This window comes from Salvelinus sp. IW2-2015, unplaced genomic scaffold, assembly GCF_002910315.2.
Source record: "Salvelinus sp. IW2-2015 unplaced genomic scaffold, ASM291031v2 Un_scaffold1850, whole genome shotgun sequence".
Lineage (NCBI taxonomy): Eukaryota > Metazoa > Chordata > Actinopteri > Salmoniformes > Salmonidae > Salvelinus > Salvelinus sp. IW2-2015.
The window spans coordinates 92,723-105,106 of NW_019943215.1; the positions used below are offsets into that span (position 1 = coordinate 92,723).

The 12,384-nt window shown below is 46.1% G+C and overlaps 1 protein-coding gene across 1 annotated transcript in view; it reads right to left on the reverse strand.

Moving 5' to 3' along the window:
* gareml (GRB2 associated, regulator of MAPK1-like) overlaps window positions 1-12,384 on the reverse strand; it is a 56,572-nt gene that overhangs the window by 24,442 nt on the left and 19,746 nt on the right. The window contains 3 exon segments of the mRNA XM_070439687.1: window positions 6,097-6,311; window positions 6,416-6,581; window positions 6,668-6,798. Of these exon segments, the coding sequence (XP_070295788.1) occupies window positions 6,097-6,311; window positions 6,416-6,581; window positions 6,668-6,798 (512 nt within the window).

Here is a 12,384-nt window from a genome sequence, read left to right on the forward strand (position 1 = left end):
ACTATTCAAGCAGTCTGTGGTTTGGGGTAGGAAGCTGTTCAGGCTCCTGTAAACTATTCAGCAGTCTGATGGTTTGGGGTAGGAAGCTGTTCAGGCTCCTGTAAACTATCAGCAGTCTGATGGTTTGGGGTAGGAAGCGTTTCAGGCTCCTGTAAACTATTCAGCAGTCTGATGGTTTGGGTAGAAGCTGTTCAGGCTCCTGTAAACTATTCAGCAGTCTGATGGTTTTGGGTATGAAGCTGTTCAGGCTCCTGTAAACTATTCAGCAGTCTGATGGTTTGGGTAGGAAGCTGTTCAGGCTCCTGTAAACTATTCAGCAGTCTGATGGTTTGGGTAGGAAGCTGTTCAGGCTCCTGTAAACTATTCAGCAGTCTGATGGTTTGGGTAGGAAGCTGTTCAGGCTCCTGTAAACATGATCAGTCTGATGGTTTGGGTAGAAGCTGTTCAGGCTCCGTGAAACTATTCAGCAGTCTGATGGTTTGGGGTAGGAAGCTGTTCAGGCTCCTGTAAACTATTCAGCAGTCTGATGGTTTAGGTAGGGAAGCTGTTCAGGCTCCTGTAAACTATTCAGCAGTCTGATGGTTTGAGGTAGGAAGCTGTTCAGGCTCCTGTAAACTATTCAGCAGTCTGATGGTTGAGGTAGGAAGCTGTTCAGGCTCCTGTAAACTATTCAGCAGTCTGATGGTTTAGTAGGAAGCTGTTCAGGCTCCTGTAAACTATCAGCAGTCTGATGGTTTGAGGTAGGAAGCTGTTCAGGCTCCTGTAAAACTATTGATCAGTCTATGGTTGGGGAGGAAGCTGTTCAGGCTCCTGTAAACTATTCAGCAGTCTGATGGTTTGGGGTAGGAAGCTGTTCAGGCTCCTGTAAACTATTCAGCAGTCTGATGGTTTGGGGTAGGAAGCTGTTCAGCTCCTGTAAACTATTCAGCAAGTCTGATGGTTTGGGGTAGGAAGCTGTTCAGGCTCCTGTAAACTATTCAGCAGTCTGATGGTTTGGGGTAGGAAGCTGTTCAGGCTCCTGTAAACTATTCAGCAGTCTGATGGTTTGGGGTAGGAACTGTTCAGGCTCCTGTAAACTATTGATCAGTCTGATGGTTTGGGTAGAAGCTGTTCAGGCTCCTTGTTGGTTCCAGACTTGGTGCTCCGGTACCGCTTGCCATGCGGTAGCAAGAGAACAGTCTATGACTTAGGTGGCTGGAGTCTTTTACAATTTTTAGGCCTTCGTCTGACACAGTGTGTTAAGAGGTCCTGGATGGCAGGGAGCTTGTCCCAGTGATTACTGGGCCGTACGCACTACCCTCTGTAGTGCCTTGCAGTCGGAGGACAAGCAGTTACCATACCAAGCGGTGATGCAGCCAGCCAAGATTCTCAAAAATTGTCTTCTTCAACTCCTAACTTATTGCACAATTTGACTGCAGGTATTTACTTAAAAAGTAGCCTCAAATATTTAAATGTTTAAAAAAAAACGTCAAAGAAATAGTTTAAACGGTATTGACGTTATTGAAAAAACCATCCTGTGGCTATTTCCGAATACCCTGGGATACAGTATACTGCCCAAGACTAGTTGGACCATGATAGATCCTTAGTGATGTGTGGACGCCAAGGAACTCTCAACCCGTTCCACTACAATCCCGTTGATTGAATGTTGCGTGTTTCGGTCCTCCGTTTTTTGTAGTCCACAATCATCTCTTTAGTCTTGGTTACGTGAGGGAAAGTTGTTGTCCTGGCACCACACGGCCAGGTCTCTGACCTCCTCCCTATAGGCTGTCTCATCGTTGCTCGTGATCAAGTCTACCACTTGTGTTGTCTGCAAACTTAATGATTGTGTTGGAGTCGTGCCTGGCCGTGCATCAGGGTGAACTGGAGTCAGAGGGACTGAGCACGCACCCCTGAGGGGGCCAGTGTTGAGGATCAGCGTGGCGGATGTGTTGTTACCTACCCTCACCACCTGGGGCGGCCCATCAGGAAAGTCCAGGATCCAGTTGCAGAGGGAGGTGTTTATCCCAGGGTCCTTAGCTTAGTGATGAGCTTTGAGGGCACTATGGTGTGTGAACGCTGACTGTAGTCAATGAATAGCATTCTCACATAGGTGTTCCTTTTTCCAGGGGGAAAGGCAGTGTGGAGTGCTATAGAGAATGCAATCATCTGTGGATCTGTTGGGCGGTATGCAAATGTAGTGGTCCAGGGTGTCTGGGATATGGTGTTGATGTGAGCCATGACCAGCCTTTCAAAGCACTTCATGGCTACAGACGTGAGTGCTACATGTCTGTAGTCAATTTTGGCAGGTTACCTTGGCGTTCTTGGGCACAGGGACTGTATGGTGGTCTGCTTGAAACATGTTGGTATTACAGACTGGGTCAGGGACAGGTTGAAAATGTCAGCTGGCCATGCGCATGCTCTGAGTATGATTCCTGGTAATCTGTCTTGCCTTGGCCGTTGTGAATGTTATGGAGAGCGGTGGCCGATGATAACAGTGTTCTGTACTGTAGGTGACTAACTGTTTCTGTTACTGTAGGTGAAATAACTGTGTAACTCTGTATTCTGTACTGTAGGTGACTACACTGTGTTCTTACGTGTAGGTTGACTAACTGTATTATGGACTGTAGGTGACTAACTGTATTCTGTACTGTAGGTGACTAACTGATACTGTACTGTAGTGGACTAACTGTGTAATTCGTATTCTGTACTGTAGGTGACTAACTGTGTTCTGTAACTGTAGGTGACGTAACTGTATTGATGTACTGTAGGTGACTAACGTGTATCGTCACTTAGGTGACTGAACTGTATAATTACTGTAGCATGACTAACTGTGCTATACTGTGAGGTGACTAACTGTGTAACACTGTAATTATGTACTTAGGTGACTAACTGTGTAACTCTGTATTATGATACTGTATGTGACGTAACTGTGTAACTCTGTAATTCTGTACTGTAGGTGACTAACTGTGCAACTCTGTGTTCTTGTACGTATGTGACGTAACTGTGTAACTCTGTTCTTACTGTAGGTGACTAACTTATTATTTACTGTAGGTGACTAACTGTGTTCTGTACTGTAGGTGACTAACTGGTAACTCTGTATATGTACTGTAGGCTGACTTACTGTGTAACTCTGTGTTCTTACTGTAGGTACTAACTGTGTACTCTGTTATTCTGTACTGTAGGTACTAACTGCTGTTCTGTACTGTAGGTGACTAACTGTATTATGTTACTTGTAGGTGACTAACTGTGTTCTGTACTGTAGGTGAACTATACACTGTGTAACTCTGTTGTTCTGTACTGTAGGTGACTAACTGTATTCTGTACTGTACGGAACTGTGCACTGATAACGTCGGTGTAGGCTGACTACTGGTAACTATTCTGTACTGTAGTGACTAACTGTACATATGTACTGTAGGTGACTAACTGTATTCTGTACTGTAGGTGACTAACTGTGTAAACTCTGTGTTCTGTACTGTAGGTTGACTAACTGTGTTCTGTACTGTAGGTGACTAACTGTGTAACTCTGTGTTCTGACTGTAGGTGACTAACTGTGTAAGCTCTGTATTCTGTACTGTAGGTGACTAACTGTAGTATCTACTGTAGGTCTACTAATGTACTACTGTATGTAATCGTGTAACTCTGTATTCTGTACTGTAGGTGAACTAACTGTGTAAACTCGTATTGCTGTAACTGTAGGTGACTAACTGTATTCTGTACTGTAGGTGACTAAACTGTGTAAACTCTGTATTCTGTACTGTAGGTGACTAACTGTGTTCTTACTGTAGGTGACAACTGTGTAACTCTGTTTCTGTACTGTAGGTTACTAAAACTGTATTCTGTACCTGTAGGTGACTAACGTGATTCTGTACTGTAGGTGACTAACTGTGTTCCTTACTGTAGGTGACTAAAACTGTATATGTACTGTGGTACTGTTATGAGCTGACTAACTGTGTAACTCTGTATTCTGTACTGTAGGTGACATAACTGTATACTTACTGTATCTTACTGTAGGTGACTACTGTGTTCTGTACTGTAGGTGACTAACTGTGAACTCTGTATTCTGTACTGTAGTGGACAACTGTGTTGTAACTCTGTGTTCTTGCTGTAAGGTGACTAACTGTATTCTGTACTGTAGGTGACTAACTGCTGTATCCTGTACTGTAGTGACTAACTGTATTCTGTACTGTAGGGTGACTAACATGTGTACTGGTTCTGTACTGTAGGTGACTAACTTGTTCTGTACTGTAGAGGTGACTAACGTTGTAACTCGTGTATTTCTTGTGTACTGTAGGTGACTAACTGTATTCTGTACTTTTTTTGTACTGTGTGACTAACTTGTTCTGTACTGTAGGTGACTAAACTGTGTAACTCTGTATTCTGTACTGGTATGACATAACTGTGTTCTTGTACTGTAGTGACTAACTGTTAACTCTGTTTTCTGTACTGTAGTGACTAACTTAAGTGTAGTTACTAACTGTGTAACTCTGGTTCTGTACTGTAGGTGACTAACTGTATTATTACTGTAGGTGACTAACTGCTGTAACTTCTGTGTTCTGTACTGTAGGTGACTAACTGTAGTTCTGTACGTAGGTGACTACGTGTAACTCTGTAGTTCTGTACTGTCAGGTGACTAACTGGTATTCTGTACTGTAGGTGACTAACTGTGTAACTCTGTATCTGTACTGTAGGTGACAACTGTATTCTTACTGTAGGTGACTAATGCTGTATTCTGTACTGTAGGTGACTAACTGTTTCTGTTACTGTAGTGACAACGTGTTCTGTACGTAAGTGACTAACTTGTAATCTGTATTCTGTATGTATGGACTACTTGCTGTACTGTAGGTGACTAACTGTTATCTGTTCTGTACTGTAGGTGACTAACTGTATTGTACTGTAGGTGACTAACTGTTGTCTGTGTTCTGTTAGGTGACTAAACGGTGATATTCTGTACTGTAGGTGACTAACTGTGTAACTCTGTGTTCTGTACTGTAGGTGACTTAACTCGTGTTCGTGTACTGTAGGTGACTAACTGGTGTACTGTATCTAACTGTATGTGAACTAAACTGTGTTGTATCTGTACTGTAGTGACTACTGTTGTAACTCTGTAGATCTGTACTGTAGGGACCTAACTAAGTGTAACTCTGTGTTCTACTGGTAGGTGACTAACTTATTCTGTACTTAGTGTACTAACTGTATTCTGTACTGTAGTGACTAACTGTATTCTGTACTGTAGGTGACCTAACTGTGTTCTGTACTGTAGTGACTAAATGTAACTCTGTATTCTGTACTGTAGTGACTAACTGTGTAACTCTGTTTTGTACTGTAGTGAACTAAACTGTGTAACTCTGTATTCTGTACTGTAGGTGACTAACTGTATTATGTACTGTAGGTGACTAACTGGTATTTCTGTACTGTAGGTGACTAACTGTTCGTACTGTAGGTGACTAACTGTGTAACTCTGTATTCTTACTGTAGTGACTAACTGTGTAACTCTGAGTGTTTCTGTACTGTAGGTGAACTTTATCTGAATTGCTTACTGTAGGTGACTAACATCTTTTATTGTTACTGTTTCTGTACTGTAGGTGACTAACTGTAGTTCGTACGTTAGGTGAATCTTGTAACCTGTATTCTGTAACCTGATAGTACTAACTGTGTTCTGTCACCCTCTGTAAGGTGCACTAGAACTGTTGTAACCTCGATATTCTGTATGTAGTGACTGAACTGTATTCATGTACTAATTAAGTGACTTATAACTGCTGTTCCTGTACTGTAGGTGAACTAACTGTATTCTGTACGTAGTGACTAACTTACTCTGTACTGCTAGTTGACTAACTATTCTGTACTGAGGTGACTAACTATTCTGCTACCTGTAGGTGACTAACTGTGTAATCTGTATTCTGTTACTGATCTCTCTCGATTTGTGGTGAATAGTTTACAGGACCATCTGCATTGCCTCTTCACATACGCTCGTTACTGGTTCCCCATGTAGCCAAGATATCGTTACGTGTTATTACTTTTCTCTCTGCATTGTTGGGACGGCACGTAAATAAGCATTCCACTGTTAGTCTCCACCTGTTGTTTCCAAAGAGACAAATAACATTTGATTTTATGTCTCACCACGTGGCGGTCGTAGGGGTTCCGTGGTGGTCTGGTCGGCACGGTAACATTAACAGGAAGTCGGACCCTTTCGATGATGCTGCGCACCGTGTGGTCAGCTCCCAGCATTCCCTGCTCCAGAGGGGAGCGCGTGCAGAACCGTCCTCGGCAGGCAAAGGGCAGAGAGATGCTCTGATTGGTCCGATGGTTCATACACACCAGACATGGAGTTTTACCTGAAACAGAGAGAAAGAGAGAGAGAGCTCAGGTTGTGGTGTGTGTGGTGTGGTGTGTGAAACAGAGAGAGCTCAGGGTGTGGTGTGTGTGGTGTGGGTCTTACTGCGGGGGGTCTTCCCCAGGCGTCTCAGGAGCGCGCTCAGTCCAGTCTTCTCCGTGGTGGGCGTGGCTGTGAGAAACTCTGCCTTTCCCGTGAGTGACAGCTCATCACCAGGCTGCAACACCACACTGTACGACTCACTGTCCTCACTGAACTCCCCTGACAGAACCTAAACACACAGAGAGCAAGGTCTGTGATGTATAGCTGAAATAGACAGCGTAGAGCTGGCTGAAGCACCTTCAGCTAACCCCTGACCTTGACAGTGAAGCTGATAGTTTCCATGGCGAAGACGCGGTCAGGGAACGTTCCGGCCACTTCCTCCACCGAGGAGAAATACTGGATGGGGTCCCTAACGTCTCGGTCTTCATCTATCAGACGGAAACGACCTGCACACAGACAGGGAGARACATGGTTCATTTAGTTCAATATTTCAACAACTAAAAGCATTGTATTTGGGACAAATCATTCACTAAACCTCAACTAAATCATGTAATAAATAATGTGGAAATTGAGCAAGTTGAGATGACTAAACTGCTTGGATTAACCCTGGATTGTAAACTGTCCTGGTCAAAACATATTGATGCAGTAGTAGGTAAGATGCGGAGAAGTCTGTCTATAATAAAGCGATGCTCTACCTTAACAGTATCAACAAGGCAGGTCCTACAGGCCCTAGTTTCTACCTTCTTAACAACACTATCAACAAGGCAGGTCCTACAGGCCCTAGTTTCTACCTTCTTAACAACACTATCAACAAGGCAGGTCCTACAGGCCCTAGTTTCTTGTCTCCCCAGTTTAAGAGGACCACGTCTCCCCCACAATTTAGAGACCACGTCTCCCCAATTTATAAACCATTGGTCCCCCCAGTTTAGAGACCACGAGTCCACCCCACGTTTAGAAAGACACGTCTCCCCGACGTTTAGAGACCACGTCTCCCCCACATTAGGGACCACGTCTCCCCAACATTTATCACTGCTCTCCCCCACGTTTAGAGAACCCTGCCCCCACGTTTAGAGGCCAGTCTTCCCACGTTTAGAGAACACGTCTCCCTACGTTTAGAGAGCCGACGTCCCCCCACGTTCAGAGACCACGTCCCCACGTTTAGAGACACGTCTCCCACGTTTAGAGACCACGTTCCCACCGTTTAGAGACCACGTCTTCCCGCAACGTTTAGGAAGTCACGTCTCCCCCACGTTTAGAGACGCATGTCTCCCCCACGTTTAAGGAGACCACGTCTCCTGCCCCACGTTTAGGAGACCATGTCTCCCCCACGTTTAGAGACCACGTCTCCCCACGTTTAGAGACCACGTCCTCCCCAGTTAGAGACCAATCTCTCACCACGTTTAGAGACCACGTCTCACCCACGTTTGAGACCACGTCCACACCCACGTTTAGAGACCACGTCTCACCCACGTTTAGAGACCACGTCTCACCCACGTTTAGGAGACCACGTCTCCCCACGTTTAGAGAACCACGTCTCACCCACGTTTAGAGACCACGTTCACCCAGTTTAGAGACCACGTCTAGAGACCACGTCTCCCCACGTTTTAGAGACCACGTCTCCCCCACGTTTAGAGACCACGTCTCACCACGTTTAGAGACCACGTTTAAGACACCATCTACCACGTAGAGACAACGTCTCACCCACCGTTTAGAGACCAGTCTCACCCGTTTAGAGACACGTCTCACCCACGTTTAGACACGTCTCACGACGGTTTAGGACAGACTCACCCACGTTTAGAGACCACGTTTAGAGACACATCTCACCCACGTTTAGAATCACGTTCCCCCCACGTTAGAGACACGTCTCCCACGTTTGAGCACGTCTCACCCACGTTTAGAGACCATGTCTCACCACGTTTAGAGACCACGTTCCCCCACGTTGAGACCGCAGTCTCACCCACGTTTAGAGACCACGTCTCACCACGTTTTTGTATTTATATTATTTGGATCCTGCCAAGGTAGCATCTACTCTTTCTGGGGTTTATTGGATCCTCATTAGTTCCTGCCAAGGCAGCAGCTACTCTTCCTTGGGTTTATATGATCCCATTAGTCCCTGCCAAGGCAGCAGCTACTCTTCCTGGGGTTTATTTGGATCCCAATTAGTTCCTGCCCAAGGCAGCAGCTACTCTTTCTGGGTTTATTATGGATCCCATTAGTTCCTGCCAAGGCAGCAGCTACTCTTCCTGGGGTTTATTATGGATCCCCATTAGTTCCTGCCAAGGCAGCAGCTACTCTTCCTGGGTTATTATGGATCCCATTAGTTCCTGCCAAGGTAGCAGCTACTCTTCTGGGGTTTATTTATGGATCCCCATTAGTTCTGCAAGGCAGCAGCTACTCTTCTGGGGTTAATTAAGGATCACCATTAGTTCCTGCCAAGGCAACAGCTACTCTTCCTGGGGTTTATTATGGATCCCCATTAGTTCCTGCAAGGCAGCAGCTACTCTTGTTGTGGGTTATTATGGATCCCATTAGTCCTGCCAAGGCAGCAGCTACTCTTCCTGGGGTTTATTATGATCCCCATGAGTTCCTGCCAAGGCAGCAGATACTCTTCCTGGGTTTATTATGGATCCCATTAGTTCCTGCCAAGGGCAGCAGCTGCTCTTCCTGAGGTTTTATTGTGGATCCCCATTAGTTCCTGCAAGGCAGCAGCTACTCTTCCTTGGGTTATTATGGATCCATTAGTTCCTGCCAAGGCAGCAGCTACTCTTCCTGGGGTTTATTATGGATCCTGCCAAGGAAGCAGCTACTCTTCCTGGGGTTTTTATGGATCCCCATTAGTTCCTGCAAGGCAGCAGCTACTCTTCCTGGGTTATTATGGATCCCATTAGTTCTGCCAAGGCAGCAGCTACTCTTCCTTGGGGTTTATTATGGATCCCCATTAGTTCCTGCCAAGGCAGCAGCTAGTCTTCCTGGGGTTTATTATGGATCCCCATTAGTTCCTGCCAAGGCAGCAGCTACTCTTGTTGTGGGTTATTATGGATCGCCCCATTAGTTCCTGCCAAGGCAGCAGCTACTCTTCCTGGGTTATTATGGATCCTGCCTAGGCAGCAGCTACTCTTCCTGGGTTTATTATGGATCCCCATTAGTTCCTGCCAAGAGAGCAGCTATTCTTCCTGGGGTTTATTATGGATCCCATTAGTTCCTGCCAAGGCAGCAGCTACTCTTCCTGGGGTTTATTATGGATCCCCATTAGTTCCTGTCAAGGCAGCAGCTACTCTTCCTGGGGTTTATTATGGATCCCATTAGTTCCTGCCAAGGTAGCAGCTATTCTTCCTGGGGTTTATTATGGATCCCCATTAGTTCCTGCCAAGTCCAGCAGCTACTCTTCCTTGGGTTTTTATTATGGTCCCATTAGTTCCTGCCAAGGCAACAGCTACTTTCTGGGGTTTATTATGGATCCTGCAAGGCAGCAAGCTACTCTTCCTGGGGTTTATTATGGATCCCCATTTAGTTCTGCCAAGGCAGCAGCTACTCTTCCCTGGGGTTTATTTATGGATCCCCATTAGTTCCTGCTGAGGCAGCAGCTACTCTTCCTGGGGTTTATTATGGATCCCCATTAGTTCCTGCCAAGGCAGCAGCTACTCTTCCTGGGGTTTATTATGGATCCTGCCAAGGCAGCAGCTACTCTTCTGGGGTTTATTATGGATCCCCATTAGTTCCTGCCAAGGCAGCAGCAGCTACTCTTCCTGGGTTTATTATGGATCCCCATTAGTTCCTGCTGAGGCAGCAGCTACTCTTCCTGGTGTTTTATTATGGATCCCCAATAGTTCCTGCCATGGCAGCAGCTACTCTTCCTGGGGTTTATTATAGATCCCATTAGTTCCTGCCAAGGCAGCAGCTACTCTTCCTGGGTTTATTATGGATCCCCATTAGTCCTGCTGGCAGCAGCTACTCTTCCTGGGGTTTATTATGGATCCCTATTAGTTCCTGCCTAGAGGCAGCAGCTACTCTTCATGGGGTTTATTATGGATCCCATTAGTTCCTGCCAAGGCAGCAGCTACTCTTCCTGGGGTTTATTATGGATCCCATTAGTTCCTGCCAGGCAGCAGCTACTCTTCCTGGGGTTTATTATGGATCCCATAGTTCCTGCCAAGGCAGCAGCTACTCTTCCTGGGGTTTATTATGGATCCCCATTAGTTCCTGCCAAGGCAGCAGCTAGTCTTCCTGGGGTTTATTATGGATCACCATTAGTTCCTGCAAGGCAGCACTACTCTCCTGGGTTTATTATGGATCCCATTAGTTCCTGCAAGGCAGCAGCTACTCTGTTGTGGTTATTATGGATCCCATTAGTTCCTGCCAAGGCAGCAGCTACTCTTCCTGGGGTTTATTATGGATCCCATGAGTTCCTGCAAGGCAGCAGATACTCTTTCCTGGGGTTTTATTATGGATCCCCATTAGTTCTGCCAAGGCAGCAGCTGCTCTTCCTGGGTTTATTGTGGATCCCCATTAGTTCTGCCAAGGCAGCAGCTACTCTTCTTGGGTTTATATGGATCCCCATTAGTTCCTGCCAAGCAGCAGCTACTCTTCTGGGTTTATTATGGATCCTTGCCAAGGCAGCAGCTACTCTTCCTGGGGTTTATTATGGATCCCCATTAGTTCCTGCAAGGCAGCAGCTACTCTTCCTGGGGTATTATGGATCCCCATTAGTTCCTGCCAAGGAGCAGCTACTCTTCCTGGGGTTTATTATGGATCCATTATTCCTGCCAAGGCAGCAGCTATCTTCTGGGTTTATTATGGATCCCCATTAGTTCCTGCCAAAGCAAGACTACTCTTCCTGGGGTTTATTATGGATCCCATTAGTTCCTGCCAAGGCAGCAGCTACTCTTCCTGGGGTTTATTATGGATCCCCATTTAGTTCTGCCAAGGCAGCAGCTAGTCTTCCTGGGTTTATTATGGATCCCATTAGTTCCTGCCAAGGCAGCAGCTACTCTTCCTGGGGTTTATTATGGATCCCCATTAGTTCTGCCAAGGCAGCAGCTACTCTTGTTGTGGGTATTATGGATCCCCATGAGTTCCTGCCAAGGCAGCAGCTACTCTTCTGGGGTTTATTATGGATCCTCATTAGTTCCTGCCAAGGCAGCAGCTACTCTTCCTGGAGTTTATTAGGGATCCTCATTGTTCCTGCCAAGGCAGCAGCTACTCTTCCTTGGGTTTATTATGGATCCCATGAGTTCCTGCCAAGGCAAGCAGATACTCTTCCTTGGTTTATTATGGATCCCATTAGTTCCTGCAAGGCAGCAGCTGCTCTTCCTGAGGTTTATTGTGGATCCCATTAGTTCCTGCAAGGCAGCAGCTACTCTTCCTTGGGTTTATTATGGATCCCCATTAGTTCCTGCCAGGCAGCAGCTACTCTTCCTGGGTTTATTATGGATCCTGCCAAGGCAGCAGCTACTCTTCCTGGGGTTTATTATGGATCCCCATTAGTTCCTGCCAAGGCAGCAGCTATCTTCCTGGGGTTTATTATGGATCCCCATTAGTTCCTGCCAAGGCAGCAGCTACTCTTCCTGGGGTTTATTATGGATCCCCATTAGTTCCTGCCAAGGCAGCAGCTACTCTTTTCCTGGGTTTATTATGGATCCCATTAGTTCCTGCCAAGCAGCAGCTACTCTTCCTGGTGTTTATTATGGAATGCCATTAGTTCCTGCCAAGGCAGCAGCTACTCTTCTTGGGTTTATTATAGCTCCCCATTAGTTCCTGCCAAGGCAGCAGCTACTCTTCCTGGGGTTTATTATGGATCCCCATTAGTACCTGCAAGCAGCAGCTACTCTTCCTGGGGTTATTATGGATCCTGCCTAGGCAGCAGCTACTCTTCCTGGGGTTTATTATGGATCCCCATTAGTTCCTGCAAGGCAGCAGCTACTTCTTCCTGGGTTTATTATGGATCCCCATTAGTTCCTGCCAAGGCAGCAGCTACTCTTCCTGGGGTTTATTATGGATCACCATTAGTTCCTGCCAAGGGCAGAGCTAGTCCT